Raw genomic sequence first — 25,424 nt, 5'->3', positions numbered from 1 at the left:
TCTTTCTTTCTTTCTTTCTTTCTTTCTTTCTTTCTTTCTTTCGGTTCAGTTTGATCCAGTGCCAAAAATATGTAGGAGGGTGACATGTCAATCCATTAGCTATAGATGTCAGAGCCTGGCATCAAACCTGGCTAAGAGAGTGGTCTGGTAGCCACTTGTGAATTTGTAGAAATCTTGAGAAAGCTTTTGACTTTCAGAGCACTTGACTTCTGGGTTCCATCATATCCTCCAGTGTTTCAGCACCTAAGAAATTTTCTCTTTTTTGGAATTCTGTTTCTACTAAGGTAGTGTTTCCTCCCTAGACCATGTTGGAGCATTCTGATATCCACTTGCACAACTTTTACATGGAAGTATTCAATTCATATAATAAAGCTTTTCTCACATATCTGTGCTGTGGGAGGTCCTTCTGTCTATATGTTGTTTTTATTGGTTAATGAATAAAGAAGCTACTTTGGCCTATAGCAAGGCAGAATTTTGCTATGCAGGGAAAACTAAACTGAATGCTGGGAGAAAGAAAAGGCTGAGTCAGGGAGAAGCCATATAGCAGTGCCAGTGACAGACGCCAGAACTTTACCCGGTAAGCCACTGCCTCGTGGAGATACATAGATTAATGGAGATGGGTTAATCTAAGATATGAGTTAGCCAGAAATATGCTTAAGCTACTTGCCAAACATTATTGCAAATAATATAGTTTCTGTGTGATTATTTTGGTATGTAACAGCCAGGAACAAATAAGCAACCTTCTACAACATATCTGTTTCTCCAGAAAACCTTTCTGACTCCCAAACAAAACTAATCTTTTTTTGTAAATCTGCAGAACACTGTATGTCTTCAGCAAATTATTTTTCTTTTTTTCATTGTGATTTCTCAGAAAATTGCATTTTTTTATTATTGATAATATACTTTTAAAGGCAGGAATTACAATCTCTACCCATTTCCTAGAATTAACACCCACACATTGTATGTTCCTTATTTTTCTCCTAAATGAACAAATTTATGTCACTCAAAAGCCCATAATCCTAAATATTCTCCTACAGTAACTAATATAAAGGGTTCTATGTAAATGCAGATTAGTTCTATTTTCCTTTACAATGCAATGTTCAATTTCAGTAATGCAAACCTATGTTGGAAATTACTACTTAAAGCCAGCCAAAATGACATCTCTTGTCATTGTCAATGATGACTAGGTACCTCTGTGCACATGCATGTGTGTTGTGATGAAATGGAACCCTGAAAGGAGTATTAAAGGAAGAAAAAAAGAGGGTATCTCATGCCCAGAAAGTTAGACAGAGAGCACTGAGACGCAGACCATCACAAGAGAGCTTTCTTGCATAGTTACTTTTACTTTGTTGCCACTGACTTCTAGTGAAGGAAAAGGAACAGACTTTCCAAGTGTCCTTTTACCCCAATTATTTATTTTTTCTAATCAGTTCTTATTAGAATCACACATGGGAATTTTTGTTGTCATTGTTGGTTTGCTTTGGCAGGCATAGAGACTGAACCCAGGGCCTCACCCAAGTGAGGCAAGTGCTTTACCACTGAACTACCGTCTCCACCCCCACAAACCATATGTGAAAGTTTTAGAGGTATTTTTTTGTTAGTTGTAGAAACTAATTTTTGGTTTAAATGAAGAATAATATATAGTTCAAGACCTAGGGAATTTTTATTTCTTGGCATAAATAAGAAGTCAGTGTTTATACATCGTGGATACCAACAGAAAGAATGTGGAAGTCCCTCACCTGCTTTGGCAAAACCTGTTCCATCAAAGTAAGTTCCCCTTTGAGCATTCGCAAAGCATGTCCCAACGTGGAAGCTGGAAGTCGGCTGGTCCAGGTTAACAGGGGCCTGCTCCATGCGAAGATTTCTAATGCAGCCATCAAGACTGTAGGTTACCTGAGCAGTCAGGGCAGAGGAAACAGATGCCAAATTTAGCTGTGTTTTCACCGCACAGTCAACTGTGGGCTACACTATGTGCAGTCATTAGCTATTAGAGCATGTGTCAGAGTTGCTTGGGTCTAGACTTCTATACCCGAGACTTGACAGCACACTGGACCAAAATCCAAAATATAACTTGTCCACTGGGATCTATCTAATCAGGACCACAAAACCGTGATAATCTAAGGACTAGGTTACACTATGTGACCATTGACTTGACAGAGATGTGAGTTCAATATGAGAACAGTAACTTTTGATTTGTCTCTTATATTTTTGATTTCAAGTTTCTATAGATAATTTGTTAACCTTACTATCAATGCATTCGATTGTGTTCTGTTTCAGTTTCTGTGGAAAAAGACACATTTGGATCAGTTCCACTTCCTTTAGAACAAAAGCCCAGAAAAAGCAATGGTCACTTCCCTCAGAAGATCTATACAAAAAAATGCAAAAGTTTGTATAAAATATTTTAGGGATGATGGAATTTAGAACTAACTTAATCCTATAATGCTTTGATCCACTATAGTCTATTGGGTTTTGAAATTCCAGTTGATCATTTTTGCTATCATCACTCCAGACGCTTGCTTTGGATAGATAGGTAGGTAGCATTGTTATGATAAAAAGTAATGTGTGTTGGTCACACACATATCCACACACATATCCAGGTTCTGAGCATTGTGACTGTAGTAGTGATGGGCTCTGATGCATAAATAGACACTTGTTGATTGAGTGGAGTCTCAATCTTGTTTGTATTACAGTCACTAAAATCCCTAATCCCATGTACTTCTCAGAATTGTGCTTTCCAATTCATGACACAAGCCAAGTTTGCAAAACTTAACTGGTAAATATTAATTTGTACAATTTTTAAGATTTTAAATTTTAAAGTCAAAATTTGGGAGCTACTCATTAAAAACTTGCATTTCTTAAGAGTTCTAAAAGAGGCCGGGTGATGGTGGCGCACGCCTTTAATCCCAGCACTCGGGAGGCAGAGGCAGGCGGATCTCTGTGAGTTCGAGACCAGCCTGGTCTAAGAGCGAGTTCCAGGACAGGTTCCAAAGCCACAGAGAAACCCTGTCTCGAAAAACCAAAAAAAAAAAAAAAAAAGAGTTTTAAAAGAGCAGCATGAATACCGCCTTCATCTTCCTTGTCCAGTGCTTTCTATACCTCGAGTCTTTTACCAAAGACCTTACATGTATCATCTCCTTTAATCTTTATAGAATCTTTATTTGGTTGGCATTATCATTACCATGTTTTGAAAACAGTTCATTTAAAAAGAAGTGAAAATATTTGCTCAAGCTCATACACTAGTGTGAACACATAGTTAAGTAGATATTCAAACTAAGGACGTTGGACACCAGGGTGCACTTCAGTATTCTGTGGTAGTTTCTCTCATAGTCAAGGCTACCTAGAAGACTTTCTTTATTTCTTTAATAAGATGATTTCCCACACACTAGCAAGTAATCATGAGATATGGGACTTCAGAATTTAAAAAAAGATATACATGCACAAGCCATTGACTCTACCAAATAAACAACAAAGAATTAGAAACTTACTGGACCAATTCTGCGTGTGGTATAGTTGATCGGCAACCCACCCACATACAGCATCCCCACAACGTCCAGGATATCAGCTTTCTTGGGACTGACGGTTTGGTTGGAGGCATCATCTACATAAAGAGTCCCTTCTTGTTTCACTCTCAGAATCTTAATCTACAGAAGTGAGGAGGCATCGTTAACATTTGCCGTTAACAAAAACACAGGACGTAAGAACTCTCCTGGTAATTTCCAAGGGAAAATGATACCACTCACGTGCTAAGCCCATAATACAGGTGAAAGTAAGTGTGTTTATAGAGCATATCAAATGCTGTCCTTGAGTATAATTTCTTTCTGAGTAAGTACCAGATACAGTTTCAGAAATATAAAGAGAGATAAATGCTTCAGACATCAGTGTGTCATAAAGAACTTGGCAGTCTAACAGCTTTGTCTCGAGCTAAGAGAGATGCAAAATGCATTTCTTTGTCATTATCACTATTATTGAAACAAGCTCTCATTATTTAGCTTAGGCTGGCTCTGAACTCAGGATCCTGTTGCCCCAGTCCCCCAGTGCTGATGTGATAGGCATGTTTATTGCACTCGGTTTCCATGTCTACCTTTAGTAGTGCATTACTTTGGATGAGCAAAGCCTGGGATCCTAATACGAATTCATGTATGCCTACTAAGCCCTTCCTGTGAAAAATTTTAGGAAGAAAGATCAGGGCAGGAGGGGTGTTGCTATTCCTGTAGCAGCTGATTGGTCTAAAGTCAGGGAGGAAAATGTAACCCTGAGATCTGCTGATATCATGACAGGAGTGAATGAGAGAACGGGAGGACTGTGAGGCCTGGGAAGTCTGCATTTAGCCAAGGGAAGATGTAGGCCTTTAAATGCTGGTGCACAAAAGTGCTCCAAAAGCAGCTTAGGCAGGATTAGAACAATGTAATATCACATTTTAATTATCTATTCTGATGTGAGAAGTAATTTTTTTTAACTTTCACAAATGAAATTTCTACTGGCTATTAAGGCTAATTATTCTACATAAATTTATAGTGATATTCTTCAGCATTACACCCGTATATCTGACTCTGGATATTTTTATTATAAGACCAACCTGAATTTGTGCTATGTAAATTGCCTTTCCCAGTCTCAACTTGCTGGTCTATCAATATGTCGTTTTTTTCCTCGAGTGTTTATTTATTCTTCCAACAGTCAGAGAATAGAAGAAATCGTATCAAGACCTCCCTCATCAGGAGCCATGCTTGCTACTCTGAAGGTCCCAAGCAAAAAAGATCTCATAGCTTCTTTCTGGGAATAACAAGCTGATTGACCTGCAGTTTGTACTGTAATTCTATTTTCTTCCTTTCTTTGGCTTTCTCTCTGACATGACAAGCCAAAGCAGGTTAATACATCAAATCCAACATCTAATAACATTGCACTTTGAAAATTAAACAGTTTATTGGTCTACCTAGGGAAACTTTGCTTAATAGACTATCACAGGTGCAGAGACAAATTTTGAGCTTTTGTTTTAATCAGGCCACATGTTAGCTACTTGCAGCCATGCCAAAGAGGAGTAAGTTGGCAAACGAGCCCTCTGTGCCTACACTAGCACCACTTTCTGCATGTAAGGCCAACGTTTAAAGTTGTTGCAAATGACTGTTGGTGGAAATGGTACCTCGGGGTCCCTTAAACTTGGTATTGCAGAGATTTCTGGTCCCTTGATCTTCAGATCAAAATGTGCTAGGGTGAGGGGCAGGTCTTAGCCCGTCTTAATGCTGCCAACTTTTACTTTGGCCACATATTATTTCTTATTAGAGAGGAATGCGCAGTCTTGGAACAAACATTATTTCAGCTTAGAAGCTGAGAACACAAAAAAGCATCATAATGAACATCCTCTTTTGTCCTCGGATTCTCACTGGAGCCAATGCAACCATCTTCAACTGCCTGGCTCTGTTTCGTGGACAGATGCTTGGGAACCACAGTTATGTAGCAATGATAGCACTCTGTAGTATTATAACCAGCTCACGTGGTAAAGCAGAAACCTTCTCGGGTCTAAACACATTCCCAAGGCTCTGGCCACTCTACATGCCACTGGCCATTTGGTTCAGTCTCTGACACATTTCTGTTACTCTGGGGTTAGGGTCAGCCTTGGCAAAACAGCCCCAGCAGGGGAAGGTCCTGGCTGTCTCCAGGACCCTTCCTAGAATACCCCCCACAACCTGGGCCTATTACCTTGTGCCACCGGCCATCATTGATCCTGGTAGGGATCATGGTGCTGGTGTTGCCACTTCCCAAGTCATAGCTGAAGTAGGGGAATCCATTTCTCAGCTGAACAGTAGCAAAGTCAGCATGATTGATCCGAGCCATGTAAAAGAGCAAGCCTGATTCAGCCTCAGTTCGCACTTCCAACTCAATGGTGAGACTATGAAATACAAATGGGGAGAAGAGGCAGAAAACCGAGAGCATTGTTAGGCCAAGAGAAAGTGGTATCATATGAGAGACGCACTTTGATGACGGATATAGAATCTGGAACGGGTGAATTTATAGGGCTGTGAATCTCCTGTATATGAGCTCAAAGCAAACAGAATTCTGTTTCCTCCTCAGTGGATTAAAAACAAACAAACCTCTGTCTCTGGGGATTTTACATGTAGTTGATTAGGCTTGATTAAATGTGAATATTCAGTGCTTCGATGATCAGTTAGTTCCTGTGGTATGTTCTAGAATAATACATACCGGTTTTTCACTTTGGTGTCATCAAAGGCAATGGCGATGTGACTGTTTTTGGAAAGCCCAAACTGCTTGGTCCCTGCCAGGAGAGCTGGTTCTGATTCTGCAACACAAGGGCCCTGAGAAATACCAAGGACAGAAGGTGAGATTACAGCCGTTTGCGAACAGGCAATGCTGCAGACTGCGTGGTTCCATCTATTCCCTTCATGACACTGAACAATGCAGAATTCCTCAAGAATAAAACGCACTTCTTACTCATCTCTGCAATCAGCAGCATATGCAGGAGCTTAGGGAGTGCTCTGTGAATTTGAACTAGTTTTCCTTAGCCGCATCCTAGAGTTGCTAAAGGAACGTGTTAAAAATGTATCGAGACATTCCTATTTTCCTCACTCTCTAAGGAAAACATGGTTGAGATTTCTGTGGAAATTGCAATTTCTTTTCCTCATTTACGTCACTGGGGAGGAGTTTTGTTTTTAGAAGACGGAACAGGGAGGACTATGGGATGCCACGTGAATTATGAGAGTAGAAAAATGGGGTCCTTTTTGCCCTCCCCATTTCCGTTTCTCATGTATTTTTTTTTCCATGAAAATTATCAGTCCACTAGAACGGAAATTCAGAATTTCAAGATGGTGTATCTAAACCTGCAAGTCAGCCCATTCAGGGCCTTAGCCAGTTGCTAGGCAACCATCACATTTTTTTTTTTAATGCAACCCACCACACACCATTTCCACTGCTGCTGTTCAAAGATCAGCTTCCCAGGGTGCTCGAGAGGGACAGCTAGGTGTATGTATGTGCAGTTACTCGCTTTAATGCTATGCTGTCACCGCCTGGAAATTCATAATAATTTTTGATGAAGGGAACCTGCATTTCCCTTTTGTACACAGCCTCGCCAATCACAAAACCAATCCCGGCAACTTGGACTCTCACACACAGCTCAGGAAGCAAGGCTCCTCAAATGACAAAGCCACAAGGCTTCTCCTCGTTCGTTTTCTCGTTTCCCAGGCTGCTTTGACATGCAGGTGGCTGACGAAGTCGTTTAGAGGCCGGGCTCATGGGAGGATCCATGAGAACAACATGCACCCTTGCACGCCCACATCTGCTTTCCAGATCTGAGATTAATAGCTACAAAAGGGCAGCCACCCCAGCCAAGGCTGATGAAGCAGGGCTCCTAAACAACCCAGGGCAGGCTTTCGACGAGGGGGCGTTCTTCTCCAGAGGAGAATTTCAGACGTGACTCATCGGCACCTAGGACATCCTTATGCAAGGAAAAGCCTTATTGTCTTTTCTCTCGAGCTTAGTCAAAGGCGCTGTTATGCCACAGCAGGTAAAAGGGCTTAAAGTGTTTTGAAAGCTATAAAATTGGGTCTTTCTGGAGGTGGTTCCTTTCTTGACTCCCGGGAGATGGTCGGTTATGAAGAGAAGACCAGCTGAAATTCATACGGCTGTGCGAATGCACACTGGGTAGGGCAAGACGATGCTATTCATGACACCGAGCAGTACTTTCCCTATTGCATGTCCAACAAAGGAAACCCACATGGAACACCTTTGATGGCTTCATGGCCTCTCCCACACAGGCTACGAATAGAGTAAGGATCATTTTTTCAGGCTTCCGGGGTGTTTTGTGTACAGAAGACCTTCTCAGCAAATGTAGTATGTAGCCTTCCTTGGAATTCTCTGAGAGAAGGGATATGTTGTTCTTAGGAAGGGAATTTTACCAACACATCTCTCAGCTTTGAGCTCTAAAAACAGACATTGAAAAAGCCAGTGGATGCCAATGATGCCCAGCCTGCAGAAATCCATCCAGTAGTAGGTAATGCTGCTGTTTACTGCTGCGGCCGCTTATCCACAGCATCAAATAATATCATAACATATCATTTTCAAACATGGCTTTTTGAGTGATCAGGATGGCAGTTGTAAAGTTTAGGTGTTTTATTAGTGCTATTGGACAGCTTGTGTCTTTGAATGTCACATGGTAGTTGAACAACCTGACTTTGCCTCTCGGCAAAGGAACAGGTCCTCAGCTGAGCAGTCCGTCTTGCTGACCCTGAAAATGTTATCCAACTTTCTAGGCGGTCATTTCAACACACTTTCAAGTGAAAGGGATTCCGTCCAGGTCCTTGGACTCCGGTATCATTTTATAGCACAATTGCTTAGGCAAGAGGAAAACCCTGTGAGAGGCCAGCTTCACGTTTGTGAAAGGGGGGTGGATCTGAGAGTCAGGAAGAGCTGTGATTACAGCAGCCTCCTCAGAATGCTCAGAGCCACAGGAGAGAGGGGGAACACGCCCATTCTCTAACAGGTCACCCCACGTATAATCACGGTGGCAGATTCTCACCACCAATTGCTAAGAGGATGCATACCCTGCATATCACTTCAGTAAGATGTTCATAATCTACAGCCCTTCATAAAACTGGCCCTTGGCAAAGGATAGAAGTGCAAGGAAGTGGATTATGTACGGATCTACCTTAGTTAGGATACAAATGTTAAAACAAAATTTTCTTTCAATACAATATTTCCCTATGAATCTTTACCTATCCCCTTGCTGACTTGATGGCATCCTGCCCAGTCACCATCCCCTGGGGGATCTGAGGTTTGGATGTGTCCGGGTTCCACACCACAGATTTGCCTGCTATGAGGGGTGGGAGCTTCCCTTTCTCCCTGCTCTTGGACAGAGGGTAGAACCGCACTTACTGCAGTTTCAGTTTCTTTTCTCTTTCCAATCTGCTAAGTGGGGACAGTTGAGGGCTACTAGAAAATGGTACTTCTCAGAGAATGAAGCCATCTTGTCAGCAAGGACATTTTCAAGCCGGGCCTCCATAGAACCGAGAAAGGGCTTTTTCTGTGTTTTGGAAACACTCATCTCTGAAACGTGTTAAAACAACAACAATAATAGTAATTTAAAAAACAGCCTCACTAGAGGCTCATCAATCTCAGCGTGTTACACTTCTGCCACCTGGTGGCGATGCTTTAGAATGCAGGCAACACACCGGGGAAAGGTAAAGGACAAATTGATTTGTTTCTGCTTTAGGTGACACTTCTTAGGGACAAAGGGTTGTGGGGAGCCTAATGGAGTAGTGCACTTGTTGATGAGGGCCTGAAGTGATTCGAGAGGATTCTGAAGGAAGCCATATTTCCTGGAGCCACAGGCACAAGGCAAACGGTTATTTTCCCTGGCAAACCTTTCCACTGGTTAAACTTCAGGTCAGAATAATTCCCGGTGCAGAGTTGACAGTTGGGAATAATCAAACCCAAGGCAGCACTTGGTTTCTTGGTCAGCATCCTTTGACTTCAGATAGCTATGATGCAGAGGTCTCAACCACGTGTATCAAAATGGGCACCACATGATGACTCATGCTAAAAATTGTGTAATTTTCTTCCTTCATGAGTCAATGATCCCGCTAATAAGTGTGGGCTAAAATCCCATCTGATGCTTGCTTCTGATGATCTTTGTGGGTGAATACTAACTAGGCACTTTTCCAGCACCAACTTCAATGTCCCGATGAATACAATGCCTGCAGCAGTTGCGACACTGAACCTCTTTAACTCCTTGTGTGTGAGCTCTTAGGTGGGAACTGGGCCTTGCCAGCGACACGCCTTAAGACAGATTCCTTGGAGTGTGTAGAATGTGTGTTCTCCCTTTAAGTACGTGTCAGTGCCCAACTGATTTATCCTGTGGCTTTGGCTGTACATAGCTTTTAAAGTTGCAGCACTGATGTTGCTACAGGAATCACTTTCTAGAGCTCTGTTTTATTTTGTTATTTTTTTCCTTTTGAGCTCACCTCTCTTCAATTCTCAAAGAGACCTTATCAGAACTCTTTATTTCTACCAGAGCTTGGAAGTGCTACATTCAACTCTCCAGCGAGATTCAAATATAAGAAATGCAACCAACTTGATGTATGCCAATTCTCATGGGCCAGGCTTTTCAGGAGAGCTTGGAGTCAACAGTGTAGACGCTTGTCTCATTTGAACACATCAGTACATTTCAATATCGAGATGCTTATCCATCCCATCTCTGTCATTCTAGATGAGAAATATCCACAGATAAGACCAACAGGGGTCTCCCCCTCCCCTAGATATTAATGGGCCAAATAATCAGAGAAAAACTACAAGGGGCTGCCAGGCTCTGACACTGAGAAATGAGATAACATGAAGGAAATTCTGTCTAATCTAGGGTGGCTGTCCATGTAATAACCAAAGGATCGACTCATCCATTTCACAGGGCAGGACTTTCCCAGGGTATTTGTCAACTAGCCTGAAGCCTAGTGAATGTTTTCTTTGCACTATAAGCTGCTGTCAAGGTATAAGGAAGATAACGATGGTCATGAAGGAGGGGAATTCCTGTCAGTCAGGAAATATGAGACTTGTAGATAGTAGTTAGTGCCCACTTCCAAGATTGACCTGTGCTGATTTTAAAAATATAAACTCAGAAATGTTGAGAATTAAAAATAGCTAGAAACAAAGATCCATAAAACATTTCACGCCTGAGTTTGAAATTGTTACAAATAGAACAGCCATCAGCACCCAAGGGTTCCCAGTATGCGTGTCCACCTTGGAAGTGTGAAAGGTTAGACCAACTGCTTCTCACAGAAGAATTCACAGTATGATGAGGTGTTACCACAGGCTAGACCTTTTTCTAGGTTTATGAACAGTATGTAATTTTGTGCCTAATGATCTTCAAAGCTAGGTGTCCATACTCAAAGAGGGTATCAACTCCAGAGCTCACTGAGCTATGGCAAGTGGCCTCTCCTTCCCCTTTCTGTTCCTTCCTCTTAGATAGGATGATATCAATCTTATATTCATTGGGCTTTTGATGAATGTATTTTATAAGATAAATTACCAAGTTATTAACTTTTAGTCACTGCAAAAATGGAGACACTTTTCCACAAAGGGAAAGAAAGAAATTAAAATGGATGATACATACTATATGAAACAGGAGCTGAGCCTCTAAAACACAATTCTGCTTGGTGTGGTGATACACGCCTTTAATTTCAACACTTGGGAGGCAGAGGCAGGTGAATTTCTGTGAGTTTGAGGCTAGCCTGATCTACAGAGCAAGACCTCATTTTAAAATGAAACAAAAAGCATGAAGTTGAAAAGTCCTAAAAGAATTCTGACCTTAGAGTCACAAAGGGATACAAAGAGTAGGACAGGAAATACCGGATGGGCTTCAGGTCTCTATTGTTTGTATAATCTGAGACCACACTGTGACTTTTCCCACAGGGCCTTTTAAGAGTTAGGATTTCGTTCTGCAGTGAATTAGAAGCTAGGAACACTTGTTGCTCTAGCATTCACAGGAAGGTTCACGAGCATCCACACCTCCAGTCTTAAGGATCTGGTACCCTCCTTTTGAACTTAGTGTGCATTGCATGGAGCACACATATACTCATACACATTAAAATAAATGCTTTACAAAAGAGTTGGAATTTCTCAGATCTTTTCGACCCATGATACAGATCGTTTTTGGTCAACAAGTTGGGCTGCTCCTCAAGCCCTTGGCGTCAGTCTTGTCTATAGTGCAGTGTTGTGTTTTTGAAAAAGTTAAAGCATTTTTGCTCAGAGAAAATGAAAACCTTAATTAGAATAAGAGGTTTCAAAAAAACTCATTTGTAAAACTCTTCATGTTTCTGAAAACCAGAGCCACTGGAGTGCTTGAAGAATCCCTTAAAGCAAAGTCTGAAGAATTTACAGGAATATCCTAGAGCTGAACAGGTTGTATAATAAGAGAGAAGCACAAGAGGATGCTAGACTCTGGCACTTTGTCAAGTGAGATAACATGAGGCAAACGCTTTCTAACTTTGGATGGCTGATAATGTATTAACCGCAGACTGGGCTATCCATTTCATAAGGAAAAATGAGGGGCTCTGTAGAGACTACCAGCAATCTTTTCTACCCAAATAAACCAATACACAAAGCTGAAGACCTACTGATAAGAAGGTCCAAGAGGCTTTGCTTGACCAAATATGCTAACTAAATAGGACACATCCTATTGATGCTTCTGTTGGAATCACCCATGTAGAAATGGTAAAGCAGGGGAAATCACCCTATTTGACCATGGGCTTCCTGTTGTCTGCTGGTGACTCTAGGCATCTCTTTTTGTAAGGACTGGGACAACAATACTTCTAATAATAAAAATAAAAAAGGAAAATAAAATAATATCTTATAAAAGTAGAATCCTAATTTTCAAAGTTACACACACACCATGCCCTTTGATTATTATATCTTCACAAGAATCGTGATTGTAATATATTCATTATTGTAATTTCATTATAATAATTGTAGTAGTGTAAGACACATTTTTTTCAGAAGCTTAAATGTTGGTTATAGCAGTTTTTTCTGAACAATGACTATTTGGCCTACTATATAATAAGACTCTCCAGGGAAAGGAACCAGTTAGAGAATAAACTAAAGGAGAGAATGCTGTGTCCAAGTGTTTTCACGATATTTACTTAAGACCATGTGTGCTACATCATTCTTTAGCTCTGGACCACAACTGTGATCGATGCCTATGCTCCTGAGTGCAGTGAGACAGACCATCTCTGAAGTAATGATGAGACTGTAAGCTGTAGTCAGTTCTGGAAAAAGCCATTTTGATCCACACACGAGTCTTAGGTGCACCCCCCCCCCTTTTGTTTTTTGGCTTCATAGTTTCCTAATAGAACTCCAGTACAATAATGAGTGATGTTGAAAGACTTTAATTCTCAGAAGTTCTTGGTTTCTTAGTTACTAATAATGCCAACTGGAACCTCTCTCCTCCCCCAGTAGTCCTCAATGGGCCGGCCAAGTAAAGGCAAAGCCCTGTGCTCATTAGGAACCAGAATTTAGGGTCTGATCTAATAGATTAGCATCCCCATCCTGTCGCTGGCCAGTTGTTTGAGTGAATTGTGAGTTACTTTAGATGGCCAATTCTTATCCATTCTACTGAAAACAGGACATCAATTGGTATTTCACATTGGATGGAATTGGTTTGGCTAGAGGTGAGTACACAGTAAGTCTTGAAAACACCAAATAGAAGCATTAGTATTTGCTTAGTATGTTTCAGGCAGTTAGAAATTGTCTTCTAAAATTCTAATGGAATTTGACACCTGAGCGGTTAACAGCCTCATTTTATAATGTGGCCTATTTTGTGTGACACCCTCTGTGTGTATGTGTGTGTGTGTATACAATAGAAAATTATGTCAGACACAAACATACATCTATGTGATATTTACACAGTTGCAATTATGTACTACCAGTCTGAAAAGTTAAGACTCCAAATTATATGAGATCTATGTGTAAGATTCAAAGGGACTGAACACTGGTCCAGTTATCTCTGTGCACTGGAATTTCAAACGGCTTTGAATCTGGATTCTGAAAATTTCAGTCCTCTTCAATCCTTCAAAGAAAATTCAGTTCCAGTTTATGAACATCAGAATTAGCAGAAAAGATAATGAAGATAAAAGTAATCCAAAGAAGCTGTGAGGAGACCAGGTTTTTATACACAGGTCTCTGGTGCTCTAGAGCTAGCCACAGTCTACTAGATACCTTGAACAACTTCCGATCTGGAAAGGACTCAGAATAGAAGGTTTGAAAGTAGTGTGCACGTGAACACTTACATGCACCAGGGTAGGGGCAGGTGACGGGTAGGCAGGGGTAGGCACTGGTTGTGGCTGGACCACCACTTCAGCTGGAACCGCGTCTTCATCCTCCCGGGGCTTCTGATAAGCACAGCGGCCGATGTCAGCATTTTTGAAGGCGACAGGCCGGGCAAAGTCCATGGGGCTAATCAAATACAACCAAAATGAAAGTTTTTCTTATTTTTCACTGTCTTCTTCCTGAGCAATTAAAGCAGACCCCAACTCTGACTTGAAATGGTCAGGATAGAATTCTAGGTCTACATTAAAGGATTATCTTCTGTGGTGTTAGATAATGTGGTTGCTACAGCGACCCTCATATTAAATTCAAAGCAAACGGCGGCAGACATGAGAGCCACTTACACAGAGTTAATAACAAGATTCCACACGCAGCCTTCGAAGGCAGGAATATTCCTGAGTGGGGAAGGCTGAAATTCAGGAGGAGCACCCCCGACAAAGAGCTTCTTCACTTCGATTGGCTGCTCCACTGTGAGGTTTTGTGTCTGTCTCCTGTCTTCATCGACCTGAACAGTGAAGATGCTGAAAAGACATTTAAAGATAACAGACATCCAGTACAGTTAGAAACATCTTTTCCCATCACCTCTTATTCTCTGCTCCCAGAAATTTAGTTTCTCTTATGCTGTTATTATTACTATTGTTGAAAAGAGATCTAGCTATCTAGCTTAAGCTGGCTTTGAACTGACGGTCTTTCTGCCTCAGCCTATTGACAGCTAGGAGTTTGCAGGCATGTTTCATGGCACTCTGATCTCCCATAGCTTTTAAGGTAGCCCAGAAGAGATGATTAGAACCTAAACACCGAGCAACTAACAAACACCATTGTTCCCTTGGACTTTGCCTCATGCCTCGCTCATTAACTTGTACTTAAAGTTTATTGAAACTAGGCAATCCCGCAGCTGCAATCCACATCTCTGATGCAGGTGGCAACCCAGGTTTGCAGCCCAGCACACATTCTGTGAGCGCAGAAGCTGCAGGGCTGTACAGCAGCGTCTAATCAGATAAGGATCTGTGAGTTTGGCACAGCAAGGGGCTGCATTTTGTTTGGCTCTTTATGTCTTGGTTTGTGCTAGCTATTATCTTCTTGCTAGGGGACAAACTGTCCTCCTGAGAGCTTAGATTGTAGGAATCAACAGCAAACACTTACAGTACATTGTATAAAGAACGTAGCTGCTGGCTGTTGAATAGAAGAGGCAGGCCAGAACACCAAGCTAATTGTTCCTTGCAGTGATTTTCCTCAGTGGCTGTTTCATTAATTTCCCTAATTTGCTTATGAGTGATTACTCACACACTGCTAATTGAGAACCGCACACTACTTATTCACAACAATCCTTGGATCCAGGGCCAAAGAACCGAGACACGGAGTTCTAATGATGAAAACGATCCAAGGCATTTTTTTTCTACTTTTCTTTGTACAAGCAGGTTTTGAACTTGGTCCCAGCAGTAATCACAGTGCTGTTCCTCATCGTGGACAGATTGTAGATGGATTACAGAGAACTTAGTTCTTATCTGAAGACGGGACCTAAGTGCCCAGGTGGAAACTCAGCCTTAAAATGCTATATTACCTTTGTTAAAGGAGCAGTGGGAGGAAAGAGCGGGAGGGAGGTAAGAGAGTGGGGGGATGGAAGGAGAGGTGAGCAAGCTGCAAATAACAAATTAAGACAAGTTAGGACTTGAAACTGAGCAGTGGATCCACAATTCCAATATAAGAAAATAGAACAGAGCCGGGCGGTGGTGGCACACGCCTTTAATCCCAGCACTTGGGAGGCAGAGGCAGGCAGATCTCTGTGAGTTTGAGACCAGCCTGGTCTACAAGAGTTAGTTCCAGGACAGGCTCCAAAACCACAGAGAAACCCTGTCTCGAAAAACAAAAACAAAAAAAAAGAAAATAGAACAGAATAAACTTTGTCATGGCTCAAAAATGTCACTGTTCCAGGTGTTAGAGGCACAAGCAAGACTTTATTTCAGAAAGAAGCTAGGGGGAACTTGGTTTTAAGTAATAGACTCTGGAGGAATATGTTGACAAAGCCCAGGGGGTTCAACATCACCTCTCAGAGCTCTGGGGATTTCTGAGACCTGACAGCCACTAGGTGTGAAGGACTCACTGAGTGCCTTCCCCCAGCCTGGGTTCTCTAGGCTGAAGCACTGGCTTTTCTTCTAAGGCATTGAATTTAAGACTTAACTGGGGATTTAATTGACTACTAAGGAATGTCCATTGAGGTAACTTTCTGATCTTGATTAGGGTGTTAAGGGACCAGGGGCCCTTGTCTTTTTAAGGTAGACTCTCCAATTGTCCTGTTCCATCCAGGGAGCACAACAACAGGCCTTAATCCGCTGTAACTCAGATGGAGTGTGAGCCTTTAGGAGGGCTAGAGTGGAATTCAGTATTAATGTGGAATCTTCCTAGTAGCGTGACCTTGGGCAAGTTATTTAATCATGCTTAGTTTCATTTTATTCATTTATAAATGGAGATTACAAACACTTACTTCAAACAGTGGAATACATTAATTAAGAGATTGCCCCGAGGCTGTGGTACATAATAAGGGCAATGCTGAAAGGCTACAGTTGATATAATTTTTTTTTGCATTTTACATTCAAGAGACATTAAATATAAATAATTGATTCTGTCCCTTCTTTAGATAAGGATGTTAACAACGTTTCCATTCTGGTGAGATAATCTGTTCTCATTTTATTATTTTTAAAGATTTATTTTATTTTTTAGGTGTGTGTGTGTGTGTGTGTGTGTGTGTGTGTGTGTGTGTGTAGATATATGCAAATGTGAGGGCAGGGCTTTATGGAATCCAGAAGATGGCGCTGGCTGCCCCAGAACTGGAGTTGTAGGAGTTTGTGACTCATGTGATATGGGTGCTGGGAACCAAACTTTGGTCTTCTACAAGAGCAGTTTGAACTCTTAACCACTGAGCCCTCTTTCCAGCCCCTCATTTATAACTTCTAACTGATAGGCTACTTTATGTTAAACTCTACAGTAAACACTCATCGGTACTGTGATAGGTCAGCTGACCATTTTTTTTTATAATTTCAGTGGTTGATTCTCACAGCCTTATAATTATTTTCTTCTTGTGCTTTAGTCTGTCCTTATTTGCAAAATGTTTTTTTTAAATTTTCAACTCATCAGCAATTGTGTATGCGGAAGTGGGTATTAACTGGAGTATTTGTAATTTACAATAAATTACAAATAAAATGGTATTTTTTAATTACATATATTGAATGCTATGGGAAACAAAGCTTAGATTGTCTGTATTGTGATCTCTGGAAGTCCTAACTTCTGAAAACCTCCTAACTTGCTGGTCTTTAGCACTATTTTGTATCTGTGTGCGAACTGTTTTCTCAAAGGACACGCTCAATTTGGTCCGTTATCCCAGCCACCCAAGATGCTATTTTAGGCCTTAGGGCTTCAAAGCTTTTGTTCGGTTAGAGCTGATGTCCATAGGGTAGGCTCCAGGGGAAAGTTCAAAATGAAGTTGGTCACAGAAGGAAGGGTCCCTGAGTGCCCAGAATTGACATAAGAAGATCATTGATGTGAGTTTATTTTTATTTTTAAAGGGAAGAAATAGAAAAGGAGAGAATATGGGGTGGGGGTGAAAAAAAAGGAGCAAAAGAGGAGAGAAATTTTGTCAAACAACCTTTGTTTGTCAAATAAGCTAAAATTTCAAATAATTTAAGAGTGTTACTCCAGTTACCACAATATTCTGAAGTTTAGTAAGAGAAAAGATTGGCAGCTGATGTATAAAGGCACTGAGAGAAAGCAAGATTTCCAAACTAGTAATAGCATACCATACTCAATACCTAGCAATAATAAATGTTTGAAGTCTTCACTGGGTAAGAACAAATAGCAGGCCAAGCATAAATGAGATATTAAGGCTAGTTTTAAACCTGGCTTTTGTTTCTGCTATGCAATTTGAGGCAAATTATGTCATGTTTTCTCATTTGGGATGAAGGGATATTAATACACTTCTCGCACGTAGTTTAAAAATGATTAAAAGACAATCAGCCTAGAATTCAACACAGCGTATTCCTTAGAATTGCTATATGAAGCAGTACAATGTTTCTGAGTAACGCTGGAAGGCTCTTTAGTGATGTCTGGTTAACCAGCTTCATGTGTTTGCTTACGGAGTAGACAATAACTGTGCTTTGACCTTAGGGTGCCGAGAAGGACACTGTAGTAAGTGGGCTCCTGTGTTGGCATGGAATTAGGATAACCACACAGTCGTATGTCCAATACATCATCTCTTAACTAAGAGTAAGTGGCAAACCTGTTTGTTTATAAGGCTGATTAACCGGGTGACCAGTTTTCAGGGATACATTGTATACAGAACTTAATCAAATCAAATTTGGATTGATGGCCAACAGCTGTGAAGTCGGCATAATAAAAATGCCCTGCTTGAGGAAACACCTGTTCAGAGGACATCTTAGTATACATAACATGGTGACACATTATGGGATTTCGAAATTCTTTCTTTTGAAAATAGCATACCGCTGTTGAATTTTGGCCATCTATATTTCTCAAACTTGCATTTGTTGAAATTATTTGAGATTTCAGAACTTGTAAAATGTCCTTCCCATCGTGAGAAAGATTAAAGTTTAGCAAATGGCCTAAAATGCATACAAGAAGACAAGCAAAACTGATATTCTAAAGTACTCCCTAAGATTTAAGTGAGAAAATCTGGTCTGCCTTTTCCCCCAGATACCCTAACTATGATACCTGGCTATTAAATCAGCAAAAGTCATGTGCTATCTGAATGTTGATCACTCATTTTTCTTAATCATGGTTTCCAAATCTCCTGGTCTAGACACAACACAGATGCTCAGAATTAATTCAGCTCACAAACAAATGCCCTGTATCACAATAACAGAACAAACCAAAGAAGGCTTTATTATTTACTCAGAAAATAAGAAACCTCATCACTTATCTAAACTGTTATCTATGCAAGAGGACAATTAGAAAATATAGACCTCCAAAGTACAATAACCCTGCTTCTTTGGAGCATCACTCTGCATTCATAGCCTTGCTACCCTCCCACGTGCTCTCTGTGTTTTGAGATTTCATCAGATTGAATTTCTAGTTCTTTTCTTTGCCTTTGGTTTAATAAATGGATTGTTGGTCTGGAGGTTTGAGGCCCCCAAGTCTCTGGGCTTCTGTTGTCTTTTCCTCTCGCCCTCCTTCTGAACTAATTACCTCTCTGAATTGTTTCATAAGATTTTGATGAAGAACACAGATTACTTTCACAATAAAGTAAGGGCAAAGCATTGTGCAGAAATAAAAAAAAAAATCAGTTAATATGCTTCAAGGATGATTCCCTGGCTCAGGACTAAGGACAAGTATCCTTGGAGATTTATAGAGAAATGGTCACTATACTTGATTAGAGATGGCCACCATTCCCCTTTTCTACTTCGACCCTCTTCTTTCAGAAAGCCACTACAGGGCCTTGCATGCTGTTTTAAGGAACAGACAGAGATGAAGCACACTCATAAGAGGCACAGGTGGTCTCATAGGCTACTGTCATGCCCACAGTATTGATGGTGGGTTTCTAAGCATCTGCCATAACTGGTTCGGAACCCGAGTGAACTAGCAGAAGTCAGAGGCTGCTGGCTCAACCTCAGCTCTCCTCTGATTACCTTATTAGAGAAGTGACTACTTGCAAGGTGCAGGGGGAGGGATTTTCCTTTATCTCCAGCTGGAGAAGATGCGCTGCGTGAACGTGTGAGAAGAACCACAGAGAATTATTATTTTTTGTAATATAACTTTCCAGGCCCTTGCCTATGAGGCGCCCAAACACAAAATGAGGACCTCAGTGCATTGTCACGGTTCGGAGTATGTGGTCTGTCCACTCATGGAGGCTCAGGCGAAGAGCTATGCTGGCAAAGGGAGTTCACAGTGGATAGAGGAACAGCAAGTGCACTGTTCTTAGTTACCCTCTAGTTCTTTCCATGTGAACTGAGTGTTCTCTCCCGTCGTGAAACAGATTTGGCTCTGGTCTGATGACAATTTTCCTCATTGTTCGTGTCCCCGACGAGAGATGCACTTCCAGACGGCCCTTGTTGAGGAATATGGCATAATAGGCCTGCAGCGAAAAATGGGTATTGAGGATTAAGTAGGAGTTGTATATGCGACAGATGGAGTGATTGATGTTCTGTTCCAATCACAGAGAAGCCAAAGGAGGATGTCAGGTCCCACTGTAACATTCTGCCTCCATCCCTTAGAATAGGCTTTCTCACTGAACCCGGAGCTAGGCTGGCATCCATCAAACCCTGGTGAACATCCTGTTGTTTTCCCTCCCATTGGGCTGTGTTATATCTAGTCACATATAGCCACATCTCACTGCTTTTGTAGACTCAAGGGATTTGAGTTCACGTCCTCCTGCTTCCACAGCAAATGTTCTTACCCGTTAGGCCATCTCCCTAGCATCTCAATATTTACTTAAATAGAGTTGATAAGGATATAGGAATGTCATTTGTTTTAAAAATCCATTACTATTTTACTTCTTGGGTAAGGGAGCAGGTAGATACAGTAATATCAGTTGTCTGACAAGTTTCTAATGCTCATCCTAACAGCTCTGCTTACAGCTGTCCTCTAACTTTCAGGAACTGTCAGGAATCAAAGGGTGTCAACAAAATCATTTTCCTTTATACTCCCAAGTGGGCCGCTCATTTCTAGAAATGAGTTCTGACTCAATCTCGTGGCATTTGAGCGTTTAGACTTTAATTTGTCTCCAAGCTGGTGGAATAGATCACTGCCGCAAACATGCAACTTGTCTCCCACATTTAGAAAGAAGGAAGACAATTTTCCAACCACAAACATGCCTGTTTTCTTCTTGTCAGTGTTACCAAGGCAACCAGTATGGTGTTGATATCTGATTATGAACTCCAGGGAGATTGGATGCAATCCTTGTATCCAAAGCTGGTGTTAAAGGCACTGCCTCTCCTGTGTAGTACCAGGGCAGCTGCTGCAGTGACCGTTCTGTGCTCCGTGAGTAACTGATAGTGTTTAACATGTTTTATTTCTATCAGCATTACCATCCCTTCAATAATTCACTAGGTTATCTATGTAGCTACGTGTCCCATATACAATGTGCTGCAGACTATCCCTCATCATCCCCTCAGTGGGATCACCACAAGCTACCTACTCAAAAGCTACTTTAACTGATTGCTTGATAGCAAACACACATGTAGGACAACACAACCACACATAACCTTCTGGATATTTCAACTGTTAGCTTTCACAAATAAAATGTGTCCATTTAGACAGCACTGATTCAAGCCCATTTGAATAATTTAACACTGTTTCCTTTATAAGATAACAAATATTAGAAGATTTTAAAAGCTAGATATTCATTCTCCTTAAATGTTCAGGGCATTAAAATTTCATTTCTGATGTGCTTTGTATTTCAGTACTTATTGTCTTTGTATGTTAATTGTCTTAATGGGAACACACTCTATTTTAAAAATTTGCCTGAAATCTGGTGATTTAATCCATTTATTCAGTGCTAAGAAATTTGGAGCTGGCAGGTGTTTAATTATTGGCAGTGGCCATGGGGATGTGATGAAAATTTCAGAATGTTTGGTTTGGTGCTCAATATAATTTGAGTATCATTTGCAAAAATGAGAAAGGAATTTGATTTTTCAGAATTAGAAGATAAAGATTTGGTGGCACTCTTCTTTATATCTTCTCAATGATTATTCCTCTCAGTGAGAAGATAAGTATTACTTTTCTTCCTCAATGTGGCAAGAAAAATATTTTAAAAAGTTTTTAAAATTTTTAAATTATGTTTGTAGGTGTGTCTGTGCCTAAGTTCAGAAGCATGTAAGAAGAAGAGGGCAGCCGGCCCTCTGGAGCAGGAGTTACAAGTGGCTTTGAGCCATCCTTTGGGTCTTCTGCAGGAACAGCAGGCATTATTAACCCTTGTGTCATTTCTCCAGCCCCTTGAGAAAGTTTCATTAGAGCTGGTGTGGTCCTCACAATGGAAATGCTGAAAGGCATGCTTATGCTCTCTTGTCAAATCAACTGTAATCTACCATATAGTTGAAAAGGCTAGAATTTCATATCCATTGAGCTTCTTACTGATCTGACAAAGATTGCAGTGCTTGGACGACTTGGACTAACCCTTCACTGTACCCCTGAATTCTGATTATTCAGATGGTGGTGTCAAGCGTCCTAGAGCTGCTGCTGGACAAAGATCACCATGCTTGGATGACTTGGACTGACCCTTCACTGCTGTTGCTGGATGTGGCTGCACAACTCTTGCATGTCTTTGACAGATCTAATGTTTGAACTCCTTGCTGTTGGAGGCAACTCACCGAAGGCTAGAACTGGGACAGTGTAACAATTCTTGTGAAAGCTGATGTTAAGAATAAAACTTAGGATGATTTCCTGGGAGGATGAGCTGTATAAGAAATTGAGTCTTCTATAGAAAATATTACATACGTGGTAATAATGAGCATGAGCTATTGGATCTGAAACACATCATTTAAGAAGAAAATCTTAGGGAAATTTTAGAAGCTGACAAACAAACTATGAATAATTAAGTTTTGGGGTTTTCCCTCAAAATACATGGAGCTAGTATAAACAAGAAAAACCTTGATTACGAAGTGAATGACAGGCCTTGGTACACTCCTCAATGCAAAGGAAACAGTATCAGGAATCTTGATTTTTTTTTTTTTTTTTTTTACCTCCTGTTTTGTAAAGGTAAAAAGGGTTCCTTTAAACGTCAGGGAATTGGCTTGATTCCACCTCTCACAGGTAAAGGACCCCAGGCAAATACTATGAATCAACAGCCTGTTTTCCCCACCTCCATGGCCTATGAAACAATTCTAAACTAGCTACAAACACGCAGTCTTTGCACCAACAAATTACAGCTCCATTGGAGCCTGCCTTGGTTTCTGGGTTACAAAAAAAGGTTTTACAATCTCTCTCTTCTTTAATCTCAGGACAGAGCTTAAGTTCACAAACAAAAAAGGGGGAGATGACCCAACCATATCTGATGGGGATGGCAGAAGTCATAAAGCCAGCACAGCTATTTGACAAAGATCCGGCAAAGCTGAGCCACATGATGGCCACCATACCACCACTGGTTTTCATCTCAACCTGTGGCATACTTGGGAGACTTTTAATATTTTTACATTTTGGGAATATTGGATTGATGGAAATTTTCTTATAAATCATTTATGCCTTCTCCCAGGAATGTTATTTCTAAACTTCCCCAGGACAGTCCTGAACATACTATTTTCCCCCTACTCTGTTTTAGGGAGATATCCTTATCTACTTGAAGGTCTTCCTTATGCCTTGGAGGTTGTGACATACATAAAGAGGCAAGAGGTCTCCTTATGAGGCTATGAGACATTTTTGAAACATCTGTCCCTGTACTTACTCAAGAACAAAATAATCAAAACAAAGTAAACTTAAAAAGGTCAAGAAGATTCAGTGGGCTAGAGGAGTTGGCCCCAGTTCAGATCACAAGCCTCTTCCCACTGTACACCCAGGCAATTACATGGCATAGACAGCAATAAAGTTAGACTAGCTGAAGCAACCTCTGTCCTACACAGAGGCTTATACTGATGGGCAAAAAATGATGTAGAAAGATGGTATTTTATATTCTATAACAATATAAAATATAGACATTGTATTATGACAGAATTTGAATAATAACTGCACCAGCTTTGACCAGAGGATATTTCTTGGGCACTCTGACCATTAAGAGCTAATAATACACTTCTTGGGAAGTGGCAGCAAGCCCGGGATGACTAGAAGATTGTTTTGGTCAAATTTCTTAGCCACAGAAGCAACTAGTCTGAGAACAACTTTTCATATCCCCCTAGATTCTTAAAAATTGGGTTATGGGGTTAATGAGTAAAAATAATAACCCTGTTTATCAATGATGTCAAAACTTGAGGGAAAATGATTGGAAAAAATGATAACTCTGTTCTGTCATAGTTTATTAGTGATGACTGAAAGATAAGCAAAGGGAAATGAAACACATGTCCCAAATCAAAAATGATATGTTTGGGAACATATGATCTATGTTTTGGAACAACATATCCCTACTTACTAAATTCTGTATAAATAAAGAAGCACTCTGGCTGCTAGTGAGTCAGACTGCAAGATTCTCCAGACCATCATGGCTTGGCTTATATCCTCCTTTACCAGCTCTTTATACCCTCTGCTGAGACCTGTCCAACATTGGGGACGGCTCCCGGCACTGATCCATCTTCCTGTTTTCTCACTTCAGGGGTACCACTATTATGTGATTTATTATCCCAGGGTTTTAAAAATTATTTTCAAAGACTTACATATTTATTTGTAAATAATATACTCAATACTTCATACAGAAACCTATGCAAGTGATGTCAGAATGTGTTCTGCACCTTCTTTGCTACTTAGTTCTCATCTATCTGTTTTGTTTTGTCAAATTGTAATTTATCCCTTGCTACTCCTGATTTCTAGACCATTAAGCCAAAATACTATTTTACTGGTCTCTTTTCCAGTTGATAAATATTTGGGTCCTTTTTCATTTATGTACTATAAATAAGAACTAATCATTTGGGATTTTTTTTGTACTTATTGTGTATGCTTGCCATTGTTCAGGTCTGTGCATGGGGTGGAAAGGCTGGCTTGTAGAATTCACACGTGGTCTACCATATAGAACGGATTCAAAGCAGTCACCAAAGCTCTGTATCAATTTCTTCTGTCCACAGCAGTAAGAACTGCCTTTAACAAAGGCCTTGCCAGCACTTGGTCATATTATACTTCATAATGTTTTACCATTCCAATGGATATAAAATCTAGTGTGGATTGAAAATGCATTTTTCTGACACCACAAATCTGAATATTTAATTATTATTATTAGTATTAATTTTTTTGCATCCATCGTGCTTTCTCTCCAGTGGAATGTCTGGTCAGAGCTGTTCATTACTGTACATGTTTCACTTGCTTCTTACTTTCTGAAAGTTGCTTCATATTGTGCTTACTAGATTTTCTGAGGTTATATTAACAATACCTTTTCAGATAGATGCTTACATTTTATGCTTTTTGATGAATGGAGAGTTTTAATATTAATGTGGTTGTATTTACAGCCTTGTTTTGTTTACTAAATTTCCTCCAGGAGATTATCTATCTATCTATCTATCTATCTATCTATCTATCTATCTATCTATCTATCTATCTATCTATCATCTATCTATCTGCGATTTAGAGCTATCTAATCTATCTATATCTCCCTCTTTATTATATATGTGTGTGTGTGTGTGTGTGTGTGTGTGTGTGTGTGTGTGTATTTAGAGAGAGAAGAGACGGGGATTTCTTTTTTTTTGCAGCCCTGGCTGTACTGAAACTCATTATATAGATCAGGCTGATTCCAAACTCATGAAGATCTGCCTGCTTCTGCCTCCTGAGTGCTAGAATTAAAGGTGTTTGCCACCATGCTGGGCTATTTTCTGTCAAAATTTTTAAACTTATCGGGAACTCACCAAGGCCAGCTGGACTGGGTCTGAAAAAGCATAGGATAAAACCGGACTCGCTGAACATAGTAGACAATGAGAACTACTGAGAACTCAAGAACAATGGCCAAAATAAATAAATAAATAAATAAATAAATA

General features: G+C 40.5%; 1 protein-coding gene across 1 annotated transcript in view; it reads right to left on the bottom strand.

Moving 5' to 3' along the window:
- Lama2 (laminin subunit alpha 2) overlaps positions 1–25,424 on the bottom strand; it is a 337,962-nt gene that overhangs the window by 5,596 nt on the left and 306,942 nt on the right. Inside the window, 7 exon segments of the mRNA XM_026786227.1 lie at positions 1,740–1,893; positions 3,486–3,641; positions 5,695–5,884; positions 6,196–6,308; positions 13,782–13,947; positions 14,163–14,339; positions 19,749–19,897. Of these exon segments, the coding sequence (XP_026642028.1) occupies positions 1,740–1,893; positions 3,486–3,641; positions 5,695–5,884; positions 6,196–6,308; positions 13,782–13,947; positions 14,163–14,339; positions 19,749–19,897 (1,105 nt within the window).

The sequence above is a fragment of the Microtus ochrogaster genome, linkage group LG4 (genome assembly GCF_000317375.1).
Source record: "Microtus ochrogaster isolate Prairie Vole_2 linkage group LG4, MicOch1.0, whole genome shotgun sequence".
NCBI lineage: Eukaryota > Metazoa > Chordata > Mammalia > Rodentia > Cricetidae > Microtus > Microtus ochrogaster.
Note: the sequence above shows the minus strand (reverse complement) of the source record. Positions and strands in the feature narration are given on the sequence as shown.